We start from the raw sequence: 24,011 nt of genomic DNA, 5'->3' as shown, positions 1-24,011 counted from the left end.
CTCTATCTTAATATATACAAGTTGATAATTGAAAAAATCCTGTTTTTAAAAAGGGCACAAAATTTGAACAGAATTTCACAAAAGAAGACGTGAATAGCCAACAAACAGAAGAAAAGTAACTGAACATCATTAGTTATCTGGAAAAAGCAAATTAAAACCACAATGTGCTGCAATTTCATATTCAATACAATGGATTAAAAAAAAAGACTGACAACAACAAATGCAAATGTAGGAAGGATGTGGAGCAATTGAAACTCTCATACATCGTTGGTGGGAGTGTAAAGCATGGTACAAGCAACTTGGAGAACTATTTGGCATCTTCTCATAAAATTAAACATACATGTCCCCTATGACTCAGCAATTACATTTCTAGGTACTTAGCAAGAGACATTCAAACATACGTTAAGTAGGGTGTCCCTGGTGGCGCAGTGGTTTAGAGTCCGCCTGCTGATGCAGGGGACAGGGGTTCGTGCCCCGGTCCAGGAAGATCCCACATGTCGCGGAGCAGCTAGGCCCATGAGCCATGGCCGCTGAGCCTGCGCGTCCGGAGCCTGTGCTCCGCAATGGGAGAGGCCACAGCAATGAGAGGCCCGCGTACCGAAAACAAAAAAACAAAAAAAACAAAACATATGTTAATTAAAGGACTTGTAAAATAATATTTGTAAGAATTTTACTCACAATAGCCCAAAACTGGAAAAACACACATGTCAGTCAACTGGGAGAGTAGATAAACTACGTATATTCACAGAATGGAACACTTGCCAAGAAAAAAAAAGTTTAAAATGATTGATAATAGCAAAATATACCTGAAACTTGCAGATACTAATCTGATTTCAGCAAGTGAGCAAAAAAAAAAAAAAAAAAAGAATTATTACAGTAGGTGGCAAAATTTTGGCCCCAAAGTCATGTTGTTATACCTGTGAATATGTTACATGACATGGCAAAATGGACTTTGCAGATGTACTTAAGGTTACTTGTCAGCTGACCTTAAAATTGGGGGATTATTCAGGATTATCCTGGGAGGTCCAATTAATCATACGAATTCTTGAAAGCAGAGGCTGAAGGGGGAAGTGAGAGAGATTTGAAGCTTGAGAAGAACTCAGACTAGCTTGAAGATGGAGGAGTCCATGTGGAAAGTGTGAGAAGGAAATGGATTCTGCCAACAACCAGTGCTTGGAAGATGACTGAGCTCCAGATGAGAACCTCCCCTCAGCCAACACCTTCGTTTTGGCCTTGTGAGATCATGAGCAGAGAATTAAACCATGCTGTGCCAGATTTCTGATCTATAGAAACTGTGAGATGATAAATGTTTGTTGTTTAAGCTGCTAAGTTTGTGGCAATTTTTTATGCAGAAACAGATAACTAACGTACCATATGATTCCATTTATTTTAATTACTAGAACAGCCAAAACTAATCTATGATAATAGAAGTCAGAAAATAGTTGTCTGTGTAAAAGGAGAGAACTAATTGAAAGAGGCACAAGGGAAATTTCTAGGGTAATAGAAATATTTTATATGTTGTTTTACGTGGTGATTACATGATTTATAAAATCATCAAAATTCATTAAACTTTATATCTCCATCAAACACAAACAAACAAACACAGTGAGAGACCCTACATACCCACTAGAATGACAAAAATAAAAAAGAGTGACAGTAAGTGTTGGCTAGGATGTGAAGCAACTAGAACTCTCATGCACTTCTGGTGAGAGTATAAAATGGCATAACCAATTTGGAGAAGTGTTTGGAAACTTCTTATAAAGTTAAAGATACATTTTTTCCCCATAACCCAGCAATTCCACTTGTAGGAGTTTAAGAAAAATGAAAACTATGTTTACGAAAAGACTTGTGCAATAATGTTCATAGCAGCCTTATTCATCATAATGGCCCCAGATTAGGGCCATTAGGTTGAAAAAATAGCCTAATGTCCATCAAGAAAAGAATGGAAAAACAAGTTGCCGTATATCCATACAATAATACAGTGTATACTGAGTGGCTAAAAGGAATGAATGATACTCATAGCAACATGGATGAATCTTAAAAATACTATATTGAGCAAAATAATTCCTGTACAAAAGAATACATAGTGTTGATTCCATTTATATGAAGTTTGTGAACAGTAAAAAATAACTATGGTGATAAAAACCAGGAATTGGTCGCCTTTGGGTTTGGGAGATGGGTAATTAATTGGAAAGGGCCAGGAGAAAACTCTCCAGGGTGATGGAAGTATTCTATAATTTGTTTCAGGGGGTGATGACAGGAGTGAATAATTGTCAGAACTCATTCAACTGAATATTGGAGTCCTGCACATTATATTATATGTAGATTGTATCTCATTGAAAATGAAAAAGAAATCCTAAGAAAGTAGGAATAGTATTTATTTAGTCAGCATTTACTCTCTTAGTGCAGTTAATTGAGTGTCTACTACATGCCCAGCCCCAAGCTAAGCCCTCATGCTGGAAGACAATTTTGTTTTGATGTTGTCTGTTGTTTTGACAGACGTGCTTCAAACCAGTCGTATTCCCTTCCTTAATGACAAATTTCATCATTTCAAACAGGTCTTTATTACATTAATAGTGGAAAGTAACCTGTAGTCCACAGATGCTCAATGTAAGATGGTGTGGTATTTGCATATAACCTACACACATCCTCTCATATACCTTAAATCATCTCTAGATGACTTATAATACCGACTACCATGTAAATGTTGTATACATAGTTGTAAATACAGTGTAAATGCTACGTAAATCGTTGCCAGAGTGTGGCAAATTCAAGTTTTGTTTTTTGAAACCTTCTGGAATTTTTTTTCTGAATATTTTTGACCTGCGGCTGGTTGAATCTGTGGATGCAGAACCCACGGGATAAGGAGGCTGACTGTATTATAATTACACTATTAGCCTAAAACATATGTGTTTCCAGCAACTACAGTATGAAACACAATGTAGCTTATTTTCATAGGAAATGGAAAATTGTGTCTAAGATTTAGAATTCTGAGTCAACCTGAACCATATGAGTTTGAAAGCTAGCTTTGAGATTAAAGTGAAGGAAGCTATTGAGATTTACATTCCTTTTTCACTTCTATTCTGGCAGCATTTTGTTTGCAATGGATTGTTTATTCACTGCTTTCCTTCTTGCTGATACCATCCAAGATACGTTTTTAACATTATACTGTGGTGATTCTGAAGATTTGAAGTTTTTATAGAGAGTAGAGGGATTATTATAGAGATATAAAGTTTATTTTAAAATTTCATTTCACCTTTGCTGAGCATTTTTCTTCAAAATTTAAAGCAGTTCATAAAAGGAGAAATACAAATGATTAATAAACATATGACAGAAGTTAAGCCATTCTAATAACAGAAGAAAAATACATTACAAATTAGATACTATGCTTTTGCCTCCAAATTATCAAAGATTTATAAAAGTGACATTATCCAGGTGTGGCTGGGATGTATTATAGGTTGCTAGTGGAAATGTAAACTGGTACAATTTTTGGAAAAGCAACGTGGCTTCGTGCATCAGTACCCTTACAAATACGGAAGCCCTCTCTTCGCATGGTGCCATGTTTAACTGAAACTCAGTCATATCAGAACTGTGCAAAGTGACCTGTATTGCTTTAGATACAATAATTCCACATTGAGGAATCTATTTTGAGAAAATAAATAGGGATGCCTGAAAAGATTAACATATAAGTATATTTATGGGGCATTATTTATATTAAAAATGGGAAATAATCCACATATCCAACCATAAGGAATTGGTTAAATAAATTATGGTGCTTCCATATAGTGGAACACTATGCTTCCATAAAAATCATGTTTTCAAACAATAGCTAAAGACGTTTGGAAGTGCTTATGATATAATACTCAATAAAAAAGCAGGAGGTAAAAATTATATACAGAATGAGCTCAGTTTTATGTGAATCTGTGAAGCCATGCTCCCAAGAATATACGCACATGATTCTAGTTTAAATTGAACCAAAATGTTAAGAAGGCTCTTTCTGAGTGATGAGATTATGGATAATTTGTAATTTTTCTTAAAGTTTTCTATACTTCCCCAATCTCTGTTATGAAGCTATACATTTAAATTTTATATTTTAATATTTATAGTAAATACATTTTATAGTACATTTTTTAAATCTGGAATTGTATAGAGTAAAAAGGTAAAGTTCCCAGTCTATTTCCCTGTACAAAGGTCCAAACTGTTTTCTGTGCACTCGCATAATGGTAAAGGTATATATGCACATTTTAAAATGACTTCATTGAAAATTGTTACTACATACAATAAGCTGCATCCATTTAACGTGTACAATTTAATGAATTTGACAGATGTACCTCCCTATTAAACTGGCACCATAATCAGAACATAGGACATTCCCATTACCACCCAAAGTTGTTTCATGTCACTTTGCAGTTCAACACTCCCTCCACTAATCAATTTTTTGTTACCTTATTCTAGAACTTACATAAATGGAATTATATAGTATATAGTCTTTTCTATTTAGCTTCTTTTTCTCATCATTGTGGTTTTGAGATTCATCCATGTGGTGTGTATATAAGGAGTTCCTTTTTTATTGCTGAGTAGTATTTAATTGTATAGATCTACTACATTCTGTTCATGTATTCACCTGCAAATATTTGGCTTATTTCTAGTTTTTTACTATTATAGATAAATATTTTTTAGCATCTTTATTGGAGTATAATTGCTTTACAATGTTGTGTTAGTTTCTGCTGTATAGCAAAGTGAATCAGCTATATGTACACATATATCCCCATATACCCTCCCTCTTGCGTCTCCCTCCCACCCTATTATCATTTGTGTATAGTATTTGTGTAGACATAATGTTTTCATTTTTCTTGGGTAAACACCTCGGGGTGTGTGTTAGTCTGGGTTCTCCAGAGAAAAAGAACAAATAGGATTATATAATAAATATCTATATAGATACATTTGTAGATAGATAGATGATAGATTGATTTATTGATAAAGAGAGAGAGAGAGAGAGACAGAAAGGATTTACTATAAGGAATTGTCTCACTTGATTGCGAAGTCCTAAAATCTGCCGTTGGCAAGCTGGCAACCCAAGAGAAATATTGGTACAGTTCCAGTGTGAGTCCAAAAGTCTGAGTACCTTGAGAGCCAATGGTGTTAAGTTCCAGTCTGAGTCCAAGTCCCAGGGCAGGAGAAGACTGATGTTCTAGCTCAAAGATGATCAGACAGAGAGAGTGAATTCATCCTTCTTCAGCCATTTTGTTCTACTCAGGCCCTCAACAGATTGGGTGAGGCCCACCCTCAGTGGGGAGGGCAATCTGCTTTACTCTAACTGACTCAAACATTCATCTCATCCAGAAACACCCTCACAGACACACACAGAATAATGGTTGACCAAATATCTGGGCACCCAGTGACCCAATTGAGTTGACACACAAAATTAACCATCGCAGAATGGAATGAATGAGTCATACAGTAAATGTATGTTTACCTTTTTAAGAAGCTGTCGAAAATTTTCCAACGTGATTGGACCATTTTACATTCCTACCGTAGTACATGAGCTGTTGCACTCACTCCACACCCTTCCCAGCACTGGTACAATCAGTCTTTTTAATTTTAGCCATTCTAATAGGTGTTATCTCATTGTGGTTTCGATTTACATTTCCAGATGATGTAAAGCATCATTTCATGTGCTTATTTGCCATATGTGTATGTTCCTTGATAAAGTGTTCAAATTTTTTGCCCAATTTTTAATTGGGTTGTTTCTTTCCTTATTACTGAGTTTTGAAAGTTCTTTATATATTCTGGATACAAGTCCTATATCAGATATATGCTTTAGAAATATTTTTTCCCAGTCTGTGGCTTCTTGTTTCATTCTCTTAACAGTGCCTTTCCAGGAGAATTCTTTTATTTTGATATAGTGCAATTTGTCATTTTTTTCTTTTGTGGATTATGCTTTTGGTGTTGCAGCTAAGATCTCTGTTAATGCAGGGTACCAAAGATTTTCTCCTATGTTTTTTCCAGAAGATTTATAATTTTACATGTATGTATATGATTCATTTTGAGTTGATTTTTGTATATGATGTGAGATGTGAATCAAAGTTCTTTTTTTAAAATATGGATGCCCAATTGTTCCAGCACCACTGTTACAAAGACTATCCTTCCTCCATTGAATTGCCTTTGTACCTCTGTTAAAAATCAGTTGTTCATCTGTATGAGAGTCTGTTACTGGACTGTCTAATCTGTGTCATTATCTCTTTGTCTATATTTATGCCAAAACTATATTGTCTTGATTAATGCAGCTTTATACTCAGCTTTGAAGTCAGGTAGTGTTAATCTTCCCACTTTGTTCTTGTTTTTCAAATTTAATTTGGCTATTTTAGATTCCTTGCATTCTCATACAAACTTTAAAACTAACGTTTCGTTTCCTACAAAAGACCCTTTTGAGATTTCAGCTGGGATTGTGATGAATCTATAGATCAATTTGGAGACAGCCAACATCTTAATATTGAATCTTTCACCTATGAACATGGTCTCAGTATCTATCTATCTGTCTATCTACCTATCTATCTATGTAACTCTCCATCTATCCTAAACATTGTTAAAACTATCAAACATTATTAATATGTATATCAGCAGTGTATATATATACACACACACACAATATTGTTAAAACTACTAAACACTGCTGAGATATATATCAAATTCTATGTTGAGTTTTTTCTTTTATTTCCTCACCATAAACTTGTTATATTTTCTTCTGGCTTCCATTTTTACTAAGGAAAAGCAGTCATCATTCTTGTTGATGTTCTGAAGGTAATGTGTTTTCTTGGGATGTTTTTAGGATTTTCTTTTTACCTTTGTTTTTCACCAGTTTGACTATAATGTGCCTCAATATGTTTTTGTTGTTGTTTGTTTTAAGCCTGCTCGGTATTCACTGAGCTTATTAAGTGTGTGACTTGGTGTTTTTCAACAATTTTGATAATTCTTGGCCTTTAGTTTTTCAAATATTTTTTCTGCTCCATTTTCTCTCACCTTTCTTTCTGGGCCACTAATTACATGTATATTAGATGGTTTGGTATTGTCCCACAGGTGTTTCAGGAAAAAAATTTTTTTAAAGAACAGTATTAGATTACAAAACAGTTGCAAAGATAATATAGTTGCCACGTACCCCATAACTAGTTCCTCTGTTGTTAAAATTTGGGCCATTTGCGGATCTACTTCGAATGACATTTTCTCTTGACTGTGAGTCACACTGTCCTACTCTTCTTAGTATCTCAAATTTGGTTGTTGTATACTGGCCATGAAGTTTAAAAGAACAGTAGAGATAGAGGAAAATAATATTTACTCCTATCAAATAGCATGGCCCTTGCTCTGTTAGTCCTCTGCAGTTGGAGGCCTGGTCAATCTGATCTGTAGTTGGGCTGGTTCAGAGCTTTGTCGCAGGTATTTAGATTTAGTTCATGGCTGGTTTCATGAGTTTTAGGAGTGGAATCAGGACTTTTCTTTGTATATCTTGGAATCCTAGAGCTTGCAGGACCCTGGGAATTTCTCCCAGCTTTTCAGCCCAACCCCCAGCTTTCTAAACTGTGGGCCACCTCTTTGTGCTTTATAACCCAGCCAGGAACTTTTTGTGTTTCTGTGGCATTGTCTAGCTTTCAGTAGGCAGCTACAGTGTACTCAGTAAAGGCCTGGTGTGCCTTGGGGTAGGGGGCTTTTCTCTCAGTTCTCCTTCTTTTCCCCCAGCTTCTGCACGCTGCTGCCTTGCACTAGGTGAAAGCCCATGCTCTTAGGAGAGGACTTCTGTCAGCTATGCTGCCCTGTACACAAACTTTACTGCGTCGCTGCCTTACAATCAATGAAATTCATATACCTTGGAGATTCTCTCTCATCACTCCTGCCTTGCTTCCACTTTAGCCGGCCACTTTCTTCTACTTGGGGAAGACTTGATGTACCTCTGGAGGAAATTTCTCAGCTTTCCTGCTCTGGCGCCAACTTTTAGTGTACTACTCCCACGCACTGCAGTGCAGGCTGAGTGGGTACAGACTAGCTTTATTACTGGGCACCTTGTGATTCCAATCTACTTTGCCAGCCCAAATGCAATCATTGAAAATTTGTTTGAAGATAGGCCTGTTTCTCCCTTCCTTTTGATGACCCTTCCAACATGCCCCTAGGTTGAAAGAAGCTGTAGGACCCCTCTACTAGGAAGGGCTTGATTCTTTCTAAACTGTAGTTAATGTAGGTGTTTTTGTTTTTTGTCTCATGGGTTCTCTGATGGGTATAAAGCAAATGAACAGAAACAACAACAAATCAAACTATGAATTTGTAGTGTTTCTGGCCTGTTCTCCTTGTTAGGGTAAGAGAGACAGACACTTGTAACTTTCCTCATCTCATTCGGAAAGTAAGTTTTTTCCCCTCATTAGGTGTTGTGCATTGTCCTCAGGGTATAGGTTGTTTATCTGTCAAAAAGTTACCTTAAATACACACACACACACACACACACACACACATTCCTTTTAAATATAGCTAAACAATGCTGTAAAGCCTCAAAGTTCAACATTCATACTCAGTGTGAATGAGCTTAAACTCTCCTTGGTCTTCAAAAATGCCCTCTAGAACCTCCCATATTTGCAATGGAATTTTCATAATAAATTTATTCAACAAACATTTATTTTGTACCTACTATGTGCCAAGGACTATTTCTGGACCTGGAGATACAGGATAAAAGTCCCATGGCGTTTAGATTCTAGTGGACTTAGGAACAATAGAAGGATCATGATTCAGTTGTGAGCGCCCCCACGATATGCAAGTTCACATAGTCTAACATTTGAAACAGCTATTTCAGGAGCCAAAATATTAAGGATAATTTATTCCAGATCCCTGCTGGAATAAACAATGCTTCTGAGTTCTGTACAGATGTGTAGCCAGCAGCGAACTGCCTGACTACCTCAGTTTCTAGACGTCTTTCAGCAAAGTCAGAGCTCCGCAAAGAAAGCTGAGTATTCGGGGCCTCTGTGCATTTTCAGGCACACCCTAGGGCCTCAGTCTAATGAGGAGATTACACTCTTTCGTGTGTAATTTTTCACTGGTGGCAGATTTAATGTGGATAATAATGCTCACTTAATAAGCAATACAATATAATTTAACAGAGGTTAGTAATTCAAGTTAAAATGAATTTTCATCTACAATTTTAAGTGTCATGTATGATAGAGAAGAACAGTGGATGAAGAGTGAACCTAAAAATAGTAACATCTTGAATTATGTTAGTGCATTCATTTCTTTCACTTAAACAGCTGAGATTATGAAAAGTGGAAAATGCATTTCATGGTAGAGACAATTTGGGTATAATATTTAGAGCTTAAACCAAAAGATTGTACCATTCACCTAACGTATCATAAGACATGAAATCATGTTTACTTATACAGTTTTAGCCTATCAACTAAAGCAGCATTGGCAAATGTTTTCTCTAAAGGTCCAGACTGTGAATGATTTAGACTAAGCAAACTATACAATTTCTGTTACAACTACCCAACAACCCTGCCTTTGTAGCATGAAAGCAGCCATAGACAATAGGTAAATAAATGAGCATGGCTGTGTTTTTATAAAACTTTATTTACAAAAACAGGTGGAAGGCTGAATTTGGCTTGTGTGCCAACTCCTGAACAAAAACTTGGGAGCAGTGGAGCTGAAATTAGACTCTCCACAAGAATTTACAGGTTATGCACAAAATGTGTTGATCTATGCCTGGCTGCAGACTGTGTGTTATGCATTAATTATGACTATTGTGCAAATATTTCTAGACCTACATGATGGGATTTCTGAGTGGGTATCATATATCCACCCATACATCATGACCCTCTTCTTCAGGGTGGTTAGGGAGATAGATCTCAATAGACTCTGATGTAGTAGCTTTCCACTGGGTGGGGAAGAATTAATTAGATTAAGATCTTAAGTTATAGGTGCTTTCAACACCATTCATTCATTCAACCAGCACTATGTTGTTCATATCATGTTGGATCTGGGAATACAAAGATAAATAGAAAATAATATCTGCTCCCAAGGGTTCACAGTCTAGTGACAGGAAGTGATGAAAAAAATAATTAGAGAGATTTAATAAATCCCACAGTAAAAGCAAGAACAAAGGACTCTGATTTGGGAAAAGGGAAGCTGTCAACTTTTCCTGAAGATATTAAGGAAGACTTTGTGAAAAAGATGTCATTTATTTGGTCTTTAAAGACTAAGTGTTTGCCTGGCAGACAAATCAGAGAGGAAATTCTAGGCAGACAGGCAATTTCATTTTACTTTCTTCACTTTTTTCTTACCCCTTGTCACTGGCTTCTGTCTCCATGACTTAAACTATTCTCTCTTGAAGGACACCATCCCATCACCTCTTTCTCAGGCTGCATTTTCTCCTTGACTCTTCTGCCTCATTTCACATTGTTAATCACTGTCTTCTCCTTATCCATTATTTTTTCTTCTTCTTTTTTTTAAAACATATTCATGCTTTTGGAAGATCACTCAGCTTGAAGTATGGAAAATAGATGATATCAGAGAGACTGGTTACAATTTTATTGTGTTAATTAAAGTAAGAAATTATAGGGCCTAAGTCCTACAGAGAGGGGAAGAGATTCTAGAGTTGACTCCAGTGAGCAGGGACCAATTGGATATCGCATTGTGGGAGATGGATAAGGTATGACCCCACGAGACTGGGCTTGGTGTCTTAGAACCTTGACAGAGCAATTGACTTCTCTCTCAGAAATGCTTTCGCCCCTGGACACACTACAAAACAGAGCTAAAGATAATTTTACTCATTTCTTTAAATTATTTTTTAAATTGTCTTAAAATACACATAAAATTTACTCTCTTCACCATTTTAAGGTGTACATTTCAGTGGCATTAAGTATTGATACACTCACATTGTTGTGCAACCATCATTATCATCCATTTCCAGAACTATTTTCATCTTTTGTGAAACTGGAAGTCTGTATTTATTTTTTTAAAAAACCTCCCCATTCTCCTCCCCCTGCACTGCTGGCAACCACCGCTTACATACTGTCTCTATGGATTTGATTACTCTAGGCACCTCATACAAGTGGAATTACACAGTGTTTGTCTTTTGATGACTGGCTTATTTTACTTGGCATAGTGTCCTCGAAGTTTATCCACGTCGTAACATATGTCAGAATTTCCTTTTTAAAGCTGAATAATATTCTATTATGTGTATATTACCACATTTTGTTTATCCAATCATCCACTGATGGTTACTTGTGTTGCTCCCACCTTTTGGATATTTACTTTCTAAAGCTTAAAATAACTTTTGTGAGATGCTTATACTATTTCAAACTAAAAAATCTGCAAATTCTCAATATTTTAAAAAATGCATAAAGTTGTTATTTTTCACTAATTAGCTTAATGGAAAAAAAAGAGAGAGAGAGAGAGAGAAAAGCACAAAATTGATCTCAACCAGCACAGATTTCTCAAAATCTTCCACCTTCTATTTACTCTTTTTGTGATTTTCTCTGCCTTTCCCTTTGTTACCTTTTACGATATAGTTAAGAAGAAATTGGCTGTTATATAACCCTTAGAATAGCCAACATGTATAATGATTACTGTGTGGTAGGCAGAACTTGTTTTGTTTTATTTGCATCTTTGCCAAATAAAGCAAAGATGCATTGCTTCTTACATCCCAATTCTCTCACCTGGTTTCAGCATTCTTCTTCCTGAAGAACGTTCCTTCAGCAGCTCTTTCAGCAAAGATCTAGTTAATTTCTCAGGCTTTGTTGCTCTGAAAGACTATTTTACCTCACTCTTGAATGAAAATAATAGGACTATAGTTAGACACATCACAGTGAAACTTCAGAACACCAAGGACAAAGAAGTCTACACACTTAAGAACTTAGACATAGACATTTGGCATATGACAGAAGCAGCATTACAATTAGTGGTCTTGAGGAAATTGGCTACTTAGGTAGATGAAAACCTAAATGTAAAATGCAATATTGTAAAAGTTTGGAAGAAAATAGAAAATAATATCTTTATGGTATTGCAATAGAGAAGTAGTTACTATTACTATATAAAATTCAAGAACATAAACCATAAAAAAGATAATAAGCTTAAATATCTTAAATTTTAAGAAAATCCACACAATACGATATACAAAGTAAAAAAGCAAGGCACACACTAGGATATTTGCATAGCACACAGCAGACAATTACTACTGTGTAAAGAATTCCAACAAATCAATGAGAAAAAGTGATAACCCAATAGAAAAAATGGGCAAAGAATGTGAATAGGCAATTTACAGAGGAATAAATTTGAATAACCAATAAACATGTGAAAACATGGTTAATCTCACCAGTACCCAGAGAAATTAAAAATAAAGAAACATTGAGATCGCCCTTTTTACTCATTGGTTTTGGCAAAGAATATATTTGACTATGACCACACAGAATGTTGTTAAGGACGTGAGAGAAAAAGAACTTTTAAAAAATCATTGGCTAGAGAGTAAATTGCTACAATCACTTTGAAAAATTTAATATTGCTTAATAAATTTGAAGGTCCACATAACCTACAACAAGGCAGTTCCACATCTAGGTATAGATCCTAAAGAACCTCTCCAACTTGTGCAAAACGGCCAAAGACACAAGCATTCATTGCAACACTTTTGTAACTGCATCTAAGGACTAGCTCAACTCAACGTGTAAACAGAGTGGTTTACATAGACTAGAAAACCATGTAGCAGTTAGGATGAAGGCACTGGACACAAATCAACCTACATAAATCTTTAGAATATGATGTATATCAAAGTAAGTTGTATTTCTTCTTTGATTTCTTCAGGGATCTCTTGGTTATTTAGTAGTGCACTGCTTAGGCTCCATGTATTTGTGTTTTATACAGTTTTTTTCCTATAATTGATTTCCAATCTCATAACGTTGTGGTCAGAAAAGATGCTTGACCCAATTGCAATTTTCTTAAATTTTCTGAGGCTTGATATGTGACCCAAGATGTGATCTGTCCTGGAGAATGTTCCCTGTGCACTTGAGAAGAAAGTGTATTCTGCCACTTTAAATAAAAAAATACATAGAAACAAATGAAAACATGACGACCCAAAACCTATGGGATGAAGCAAAAGCAGTTCTAAGAAGGAAGTTTATAGCAATTCAATCTCACCTCAAGAAACAAGAAAAATCTCAAATAAACAATCTAAGCCTACACTTAAAACAACTAGAGAAAGAAGAACAAAGAAAACCCAAATTCAATAGAAGGAAAGAAATCATAAAGATCAGAGCAGAAATAAATGAAGTAGAAACAAAGAAAACAATAGCAAAGATCAATAAAACTAAAAGCTGGTTCTTTGAGAAGATAAACAAAATTGATAAAACCTTACCCAGACTCATCAAGAAAAAACGGGAGAGAACACAAGTAAAATTAGAAATGAAAAAGGAGAAGTCACAACTGACACTGCAGAAATACAAAGGATTATAAGAGACTACTACAAACAACTCTATGCCAATAAAATGGACAACCATGAAGAAATGGACAAATTCTTGGAAAGGTACAATTTCCAAGACTGAACTAGGAAGAATTAGAAAATATAAACAGACCTATCACAAGTAATGAAATTGAAACCGCAATTTAAAATCTTCCAACAAACAAAAGTCCAGGACCAGAAGACTTCACAGGTGAATTCTATCAAACATTTAGAGAAGAGCTAACACTGATCCTTCTCAAACTCTTCCAAAAAAATCCAGAGTAAGGAACACTCCCAAATTCATTCAACGAGGCCACCATCACCCTGATACCAAAACCAGGAAAAGATATCACGGAAAAAGAAAATTATAGGCCAGTATCACTGATGAACATAGATGCAAAAATCCTGAACAAAATACTAGCAAACAGAATCCAACAACACATTAAAATGATCATACACCATGATCAAGTGGGATTTATCCCAAGGATGCCAGGATTCTTCAATATATGCAAATCAATCAATGTGATACACCACATTGACAAATTAAGGAATAAAAACCATATGATCATCTCAATAGAGGCAGAAAAGCTTTTGACAAAATTCAACACCCATTTATGAAAAATACTCTCCAGAAAGTGGGCATAGAGGGAACCTACCTCAACATAATAAAGGCCATATATGACAAACCCACAGCAAACATCATTCTCAATGGTGAAAAACTGAAACCATTTCCTCTAAGATCAGGAACAAGACAAGGATGTCTACTCTCACCACTATTATTCAACATAGTTTTGGAAGTCCTAGCCATGGCAATCAGAGAAGAAAAATAAATAACACAAATTGGAAAAGAAGAAGTAAAACTGTCACTGTTTGCAGGTGACATGATACTATACATAGAGAATCCTAAAGATGCCACCAGAAAACTAATAGAGCTAATCAATGACTTTGGTAAAGTAGAAAGATACAAAATTAATGCACAGAAATCTCTTGCATTCCTATACACTAACAATGAAAAATCTGAAAGAGAAATTAAGGAAACACTCCCATTTACCATTGCAACAAAAAGAATAAAATACCTAGGAATAAAACTACCTAATGAGACAAAAGACCTGTATGCAGAAAACTATGAGACACTGATGAAAGAAATTAAAGATGATACAAACAGATGGAGAGATATACCATGTTTTTGGATTGGAAAAATCAACATTGTGAAAATGACTATACTACCCAAAGCAATCTACAAATTCAATGCAATCCGTATCAAACTACCAATGGCATTTTTCACAGAACTAGAACAAAAAATTGCACAATTTGTATGGAAACACAAAAAACCCTGAATAACAAAAGCAATCTTGAGAAAGAAAAACGGAGCTGGAGGAATCAGGCTCCCAGACTTCAGACTATACTACAAAGGTACAGTTATCAAGACAGTATGGTACTGGCACAAAAACAGAAATATAGATCAATGGAACAGGATAGAAAGCCCAGAGATAAACCCACGCACATATGGTCACCTTATCTTTGATAAAAGAGGTAAGAATATACAATGGAGAAAAGACAGTCTCTTCAATAAGTGGTGCTGGGAAAACTGGACAGCTACATGTAAAAGAATGAAATTAGAACACTCCCTAACACCGTACACAAAAATAAACTCAAAATGGATTAAAGACCTAAATGTAAGGCCAGACACTATAAAACTCTTAGAGGAAAACATAGGCAGGACACTCTGTGACATAAATCACAGCAAGATCCTTTTTGACCCACCTCCTAGAGAAATGGAAATTAAGACAAAAATAAACAAATGGGCCTAATGAAACTTAAAAGCTTTTGCACAGCAAAGGTAAACATAAGGCGAAAAGACAACCCTCAGAATGGGAGAAGATATTTGCAAACGAAGCAACTGACAAAGGATTGGTCTCCAAAATATACAAGCAGCTCATGCAGCTCAATATCAAAAAAACAAACAACCCAATCCAAAAATGGGCAGAAGACCTAAACAGATATTTCTCCAAAGAAGACATACAGATTGCCAACAAACACATGGAAGGATACTCAACATCACTATTCATTAGAGAAATGCAAATCAAAACTACAATGAGGTATCACCCCACACTGGTCAGAATGGCCATCATCCAAAAATCTTCAAACAGTAAATGCTGGAGAGGGTGTGGAGAAAAGGGAACCCTTTTGCACTGTTGGTGGGAATGTAAATTAATACAGCCACTATGGTGAAGAGTGTGGAGGTTCCTTAAAAAACTAAAAATAGAACTACCATATGACCCAGCAATCCCACTACTGGGCATATACCCTGAGAAAACCATAATTGAAAAAGAGACATGTACCACAATGTTCACTGCAGCACTATTTACAATAGCCAGGACATGGGAGCAACCTAAGTGTCCATCAACAGATGAATAGTTAAAGAAGATGTGGCACATATATACAACGGAATATTACACAGCAATAAAAAGAGATGAAATTGAGTTATTTGTAGTGAGGTGGATGGACCTAGAGTCTGTCATACTGGGTGAAGTAAGTCAGAAGAGAAAAACAAATACCATATGCTAACACATATATATGGAATCTAAAAACATATATATGGTTCTGATGAACATAGGGGCAGGACAGGAATAAAGATGCAGATGTATGGAATGAACTTGAGGACACAGGGAGGGGGAAGGGTAAGTTGGGACAAAGTGAGAGAGTGGCATGGACGTATGTACACTACCAAATGTAAAACAGATAGCTAGTGGGAAGCAGCCGCATAGCACAGGGAGGTCAGCTCCGTGCTCTGTGACCACCTAGAGGGGTGGGGTAGGGAGGGTGGGAGGGAGACACAAGGGGGAAGGGGATATGGGGATGTATGTATACATATAGCTGATTTACTTTGTTATAGAGCAGAAACTAATACAAAATTGTAAAGCAATTATACTCCAATAAGGATGTTAAAAAAAATAAAATTATGTAAGTAGTTATAGGGGGAATGTGACTGCATTTGTATTTGAGTGTCAGCATTCATGAGATTGAACATATTCTCAGCTTTACTATAAAAGACATTTCATTCTGAATGAAAAAGAAGTGAGAGTTGAAATAATCTCACAGATGGTGCAAATGACAGTGTAAGGAAGGAGACTCTGGTGAGCAGCCTGGGGCGATCAGGAAGAGAGTAGATGCAGCTGGGCTTGTGGGAGGGGTGGACGATCCACAACATTTTCTATTCGTTTTTTAAATCCCTTTTCTTAATGTCAATTACCCATTTAATAAAACACTATAAAGTAGAGATTCCTTTTCTAAAATAAGGAATGGGTTTAATCTAAATCTTATGTTCCACTTTATGAACAAATACACTTTAAAAAGTCATTTTAGGATAAGAGTACTGTATGGTGAACCTGCAGCCAAATGCCTATCAAGATCATGCTTTCCACGTAAGTGCTTAATTGTTAGAGCAGATACACCTGACTGATTATAATGTATAAACTGCAGTATCATAACCTATCATCACTAAGGTTAAATCAAGAATAAATACAGGTTAGCATTTGGGTACAACCCCTTCCCACTCAATGAGTGACCTGATTATTTTCAAAATGTTTGCCTGCAGCTTCAGCGTCTGTGCTGCCCTGTATAGCCCCGGTCCTCACCAACCGCTGGAGAAGCAAGGAGTGTTCCTGGGCAGTGGAATGTGGCGCTGGGGATGCGCTCCCTGTCTCCTGCTCTTCCTGATGGTGAGTGGATGCTCAGCTGCCATTCACAGGACACTTACCATCCCCTCAAAGCGTCTCTCATTCTATAAAAGGAAAAAGAGTAAAGGAGGGAAAAGAAAGTCAAGGAGATGGAAGAGGAAAGCAGGAACAGAAAGATGAGTTAGAAGGGCTGTGGTTTTGAAACGCAAAGGCTGAATAACAGAAAATGGAAACAGAATAAAGGCATAAAAAAATTAAAGCTATGGAACAAAGGAATATGAGCAATGAAATCTTAAATCTGAAAAAAAAAATGATGATAACAAGTAACAGGAGACAGCTCAAGAACATCCTGAAATTTCTGGACCAAAGTGTTACTCATGGTCATTTTATGTCTGTAAGAATGTTAAGTGTAAAAATTTAATTGACGAAAAACAACCTCGTAGGGGAAATCAAAGTGCTAGTTTGGTTTAATATGGGCCTGAACAAGCTAAATACACCCACTTTCTTCAAGTGCTTTGCAATAGTCAGTGGACTTTGTGGGTTCTTTGAGACCATCTGGGATCCCAGCCATACTTGGGATCTACTCACTTTATAGTATTGGTACAAAAGCCTTACAAACGCGGTTTGTGTAGAGAAAGCAGTGATATTATAGAAAGCCAGCATTCATACAAAAAATTCCAAAGGGAGCAGTAACATAAAATGATGAAAATGCCAAAGATATGAAAAATAAAGACAGTTGTTACAAGACACAATAGCTCTGAATGTTTGCTTTTATGTGACAGATGTTTTTAACCAAAGCTCAAAGTTGGCAGTTTAAGTACACTTATGATTTTAATTTGTGTTCTATCCCCTTTTCATATTGATGTCTACTTACAACATCTGTGAAGTCTCTGTAACCTGAATTTGACAGGGGAAAGTGAACAGACTGCCTTTGGAGTGTTTCCATTAAGTCCACGTAATAGACTGTTAACAAAAATCTTAAATAGCTATTCTAATCATCAACAGCAATCTTACACAAATTAAATTAGACCCAAAGGGCCCGATTAACTTTAAAATGCCTTACAGGCATGTAACATAAGTTTAACTCTTTTTTTCCTTTGGAATAGAATGGGATTGTTCAGTGTGAGTCTGAGGTACAGTTAAAAAAAAAAGTTAGCATGCATGTTGGACTCATAAGGACTTGGAGACAGGGTTTCATTTTCTTTATCAGGAAACCACACTTCTGTGCATAGAAATTCAGTTACGCCACAGCCAGGCTCTCTGTTTACATGCAAAGTAGATGCTTTGAAAGAAGTACGGAACACAGCTCCTCTCATAAGCTCAAGGAGGTCTTATTGGTAAAGAAAGGAGGCATATAACAATAGGCACTAACATTAAAATGATGCCATTAGCAGAGGTAAGAGCTGAGCTAGAATTTCTGCAGTTCAAACACACCTATCAAGAAATAAGCTGGATTCGTGATTCAAAGTATAATTATACCATGCATCAAGGAAAAACCATTGCTATAAATATCTTCCATTCTTTGCTTTAACCAAATCCCCAGAGGCCTGTCCAAATGCATTTCTTGAATTTTCACTCATCCCAAATCCCAGCCATCATTTGTACATTTTGGTATAGTCTCCAATCCTCACACATAGTTGATAACTTCTTGTAGGCAACTTCCTTCCAGCTGCATGGAACATGTCATTTCCGCCCAAGTCAGTAGCAGTGAGTGAGAAACCCATTTCATATTAAAGAATATGAAATTACCAAAATTACCAAAACTACATTGTGGACATTTGAGGAACAAATGGCCTTTCAAGTCTTATAAAGCTATCAGAGACACCCATACTTGTCAACACCCCAGTGTTCTGGTGCCCTAACTGTAAGTGTTTTCAACCACTAGGAGTTGTTCTCTGTTCCCCGCCTCCCCAGATACTGGATCAGAGTCATGGAAGATGTTCACTGCCTGCAGAATATTCATTAGTACCTTACAGAACCAAAATGCTTTTCAGAAACTTATCCCTCTTCTATACATCCCAAGGGATTTGATGACCACCTAGATCTCCAAGGATAGAACCGGATTCATTTAAGTCAATGGCAGTCACCCAGCCACTGTCATTAGGCCAGGGATGGGCATGTAATCTGAGATGGTATAGGCAGGAAAAAAAGAAGGACTTCTATTTCATGCTTCCATGTAAACCAGGAAGCATGTAGCTCCCATTGCCACTGGCAGCCAAATTGTGAGCACGAAGAGAGCCAGTCTTAGGATGAAGCTAAGGCTGCTCTACCTTTGGAATCTGGTTATACAGTTAAATGTTCTTATAGTTCGTGCCAGCCTGAGTCAGGGTTTTAATTCCCTGCAGTTGAAAATACTCAACTGATTTAAGCGGTCTTGTGAGTAATTTGTACTTCAATGTCTCTGAATTTTTCCTAGAATTCAACCACTAGTTCATGGGGCCTGGGCCAAGAGGCTCTAAATAGTAGAGCATGTACTCTGTACTGTCTCCATTCTCTAGTGCTAGAGACCTGGTTTTGAACCAAGCATGGGCTTAGCTCTCTAAGAATGAGTTCGTCTCCCTAGAGAATTCTATCCTCATGCAACTACCCACCTGCCAAGTGTGTTCGGTTATGCCCTAAAAATATGTCAGGCTAGGCTCAAACTAGAACCCCTGTTAAATAAATAAATGTATTTTTATACATTTGAGCTAAAACCTACTTTTTTAGTTTTTCCATCTTCACCCCCCTCAATTTTAGATGAAATCTGGACTGAGGAAGGGGCCGGACTCAGGAAAACAACTGACGAGACCCTGAGCTGGGACTGAACCCATGTCCCTGCTCTCAGTTCAGGGCTCCGCCTGAGGCTCTGACACACTGTGCCTTCCAGCGTAACCCTAATGCCCTTTCCCAATGGCCCGGGAGCATTATACACGCATTACGTTGGGGATTTGGAATAACATTGTTGAAATTCTGTATTTAAGAAGTCTGAATTTTTCATATCTGCCAAATTAGTTGTTAGTACAATTACTGCTATTTTCTGAGAAATAGTGCTTAGAGGCAGTGAAAATCTAAGGAAGGACAAACCATTGGGAAAGGGCTCTAAACTCCAGGTTAAGGCTCAGCAGATGTTGTCTGACTGATGATAAGGTCAGTCCATTTATACCTGGGCTTCTTAGCATAAGTGTGTTCTAAAGTAACTGAGTGGTCATTTAACAACAACAACAAAATTTATGTATTTTAACAGAAAACAGAAGCAGAAAATGCATGCAGACTTTTGTTGTATACCTAATCCGTGTGAAATATTTAATTGTGAAGACTGCTGCCGAGCGAATCTTGGAAGCATGGTTTTCAATATACACCCCTGACTGCTCAAGGACACACACTGGCTTCTCCTCCTACTCCCTCCTCAAGTCTAGGATTCTCTGGCTGATTTTCAGAGCATCCTGTGACCACACACCACTAATCAACTATTTCACTTCACCACCTCCCGTGCTCTCCAAAACATCTGCACTATAGCCAGATCCTCTGTTTAACAACATTCTCTGATATTCAGGAATATTCCTCCCTCAGGCTTTAGCCCACCTTTAGCAGACATCTGAAATGCCCTCAACCCTTCTCTGACTGTTCAAGTTCCATCCATCCCCCAAGACTCCTCATAAACCCCTCTTCATTACCAGTGAGCCCAGTCCACAGTCTTTACTACTGAAGTGCTTGGCCTTGATTATCAATTGCTATGTTATGTTTTTCTAATTATTTCACATGCATGGACCTTTTCAAATTTGACTGTACACTTTTTAAGAATAAGCAATGATGTTATCCTTTCCCATATTCATTCTGCAGAGCACCTTGCACAGTGTGGAATGTGAAAGATCCTCTACAAATGCTTGTTGATGATGGAGAGAAGTAGCCTGGAATAGAGGTGGAGCAGTGTCGTACCCTGCTTCACTGGCGCCCCCAGAGCCTTGGTCGCCTCCGTCCTGCTCCACTAGCTTCTCATGTTAGGAAAAGCTCTTATGAGGACTGATAGCCAAGATTTCTTGTTCTCTTCCTCTTTGTCCTTTCTTCCTTGCTGTAGATTCTGAGTAGATCAGTTAAGATCTTCAGATCTATAGAGTTGGCAGACAGAATCTCAAATTTCAAAGGACATCTATGACATCGATAATCCCTTCTAGTTCCAAGTAGGCTAGGATCTAAGCTGTTTCAGCAAAGCTCTTGTTCTCAAAATCCCCAGGCAATCTTGAACATCTTGCAGAGATATGAAGTTATTTCTCATGTCTAAGCTAAATCTCTTTGGCTGCAACTCAAGTCTGTTCCCTTTATCACAGCCCTAAGTAGATATAGGGACTAGGGCTTTCTTTGCTGAAAACCATGTCCACACCATATAACTGATTTTTTAAAACGTATTTACCAGCCTATCTTCTTTACAAATTAAGGACATGGTGTTGTGTTTTATATCTGGTCTCAGTTTTAAAGTAAATGGTTATCTGTAGTACTGACTATAATAAGGCAAGTCCTTTAAATTTTCAAACACTGGGGAAGTACAGAGAAATTTTGTCACATTTGCTTTAAATATTTTAAATATTAAGATATTATGGGTATAGTTGATGCTGCCTTTGTACCATTGTCTCTTCTCTCTCTAGAAGGGTAAGGACTATCTTGAAACAAAGTGCATATTCTTCCCGCCCAGTTTAAAAATCATATATGTGTATATATCATGTGCATATATCATATGCACATATCATACATATGTGTGTATATATAGGGATATATAGCAGTCATTTCCTCATTACTTATCTTCCAATTTATCACTTCTCTATTGACTGTGTCCAGTATAGAATTTATTCTACTTAATGCATTTATTTTAACGACTGTATTTTTCATTTTTAGGAATCTAAATGGATTTTTAAAAATATACCATTGTTCTTCCTTTATTTCTACCAATTTTTAAATTTTATAATATCTTGTCACCTCTTATGAGGGCATTCCTTTATCTCTTTGGGACTCTAAGACATTTATATTAACACGAGTTTCAGATTGCTCTGTTATTTTTGTACCCTGTTGAGAGAATCCAGGTTCCTATGGTAGATTCTGTGGGCCGTGTTTTACTCAGTAATTATCCTCTTCCACATGTGTTTTGGAATTCCAGCTTCCAGGTTCATCTTAAAAGGTAGGTTTTCCTTCTGTTTATCCTCCTCATCCTTACCTCCTGTTCCACTTCTGCCCCCTTATCTAGTAATCTTGTGATTTCCTCCACTGAGCTCCCAACTCAGAGCCAAGTCTTATATCTGTAGCTCAGGCCTCCTACCCTTGGTCATACTGGGGATACCCAAGGTCCAGTCACCTAGTCAAAGATGGCTTTGCCAGGTCCTGGCTTCGAGTCTATGTCTACATCTTCCCTCATCCCATTATCCTGCGTTTCATCCACCCTTACCTCATTTCCTGGTTTGAAATAATGAGGCCACCCTGACCCCTGTCTCACATGGGGTACGTTTATTCCTGGTACCCACCAGAATGGAACTCCCAGCTGCCTATGCCTGCCTCTGAGCCCAGACTGTAGGCCTGCAGGGCCAGTTCCAACCTACTGTTCTGTATTTCCCTCCTTCCCATAGGGATGCTTGTCTGGCTTTACAACATGATCTATGCCTTTTCAGTTTTTACATCATGTCTATAAATGCTATCTGTTTGGACTAGTGTAGGCGGATACTTGAAGTATGAACTCACTGTGCAGTGTGAGCTGATGTGCTCCTCGTTGGAACAGCCAAGAGAGAACCTGGAGCACGAACGGAAGGAATGACCTCAGTGAGGCTTAGTTTAGTAAATAATTTAATAACCAGTAGGAACTTGGACATGGAAGATGAGAATCAACGAGTAGTTGCTTCACTAAGACATTCTGAGAATTCATAGAATGTCAACACATTCTTGAGAAGACTATTTGTACTTTACAGGTTGTACTTAGAAGGTTTAAAACCTTTAGATAAAATTATCTTTATAAGCCAAAATAAATCATAATTAATACTTACTAGTTATTTTTCCTTTCATAATTATTCTACAGCAATTGTTCTAATTTTTAGACTTCAAAAAATTTACTTATTCATCCACTAACAAGAATTTACTGAGCATTGATTATGTGCCAGTTTCTGTGCTATGAGAAGATAAGACAAGATAGACAGGGTCCCTGCCCTCATGGACTTTACAGATATTAACTAAATATGTAATCACAGGGACAAGTTTAATTAGTGCTGTGACAAGTGCTCTCCAGTGCCCTTTTTCATCTTCTTCACATATGTGGCTCCTTCCTTCCTGCAGGGTCTCAATGAAAATGTCATATCCTCTGAGAATCTTCTCCCCACCTGCGATTATTCTCTGGTACAGCTCAGAGCCCTGATTTAAGATGCTATCACAATTTACTCTTATTTTGGTTATTTTAGACAGTCTGTCATCCTGACTAGACTAAAAGCTCCACAAGGACAAAGAGCCTGTCTATTGTCCTACCATCTTTGCTGTCACTTGCCAACCCCTAGCACAACGCCTGGCCCATAGATGGGACTCAACAAACATTTGCTGAATGAGTGAGTGAATACGTGAGCCACGAAGAGAAGGAGACCTAAGAAATGAGTAGTCTTTGGCCAGGAAAGGAGGACGTGAGAGGACTTTTGGGTGGGAGTGGGAAGAACTTCCCGGCAGAGGGAACACCTTGTGCCCAATTTTTGAGGGTAGAAGGAACACGGCATGTTGCAGAGGCAGAAAGAAGACCTGAGAGGCTGGGGTCATGGTGACCTAGTGGTGGGCAGGGGTCAGCTCATCTTGGTGTTGAATGACAAGTTGAGGATTTTAAATTTTATTTGTTGGAAATTGTTGGAATTTCCAACATTGCTGGAAATAAAGGGGTTTAAGCA

General features: G+C 37.2%; 1 protein-coding gene across 1 annotated transcript in view; it reads left to right on the top strand.

Moving 5' to 3' along the window:
• The window catches only part of RNASEH2B (ribonuclease H2 subunit B), a 128,433-nt gene that overhangs the window by 13,048 nt on the left and 91,374 nt on the right, over positions 1-24,011 (top strand). Inside the window, exon 2 of the mRNA XM_060287714.2 lies at positions 17,055-17,178. Within this exon, the coding sequence (XP_060143697.1) occupies positions 17,148-17,178 (31 nt within the window). The 5' untranslated portion in view covers positions 17,055-17,147. The remainder of the gene's footprint in view (positions 1-17,054; positions 17,179-24,011) is intronic.

Source organism: Globicephala melas, chromosome 18 (assembly GCF_963455315.2).
Source record: "Globicephala melas chromosome 18, mGloMel1.2, whole genome shotgun sequence".
Taxonomy (NCBI): domain Eukaryota; kingdom Metazoa; phylum Chordata; class Mammalia; order Artiodactyla; family Delphinidae; genus Globicephala; species Globicephala melas.
The sequence above is the reverse complement of the archived record's forward strand: the minus strand, read 5'-3'. Positions and strand labels throughout refer to the sequence as shown.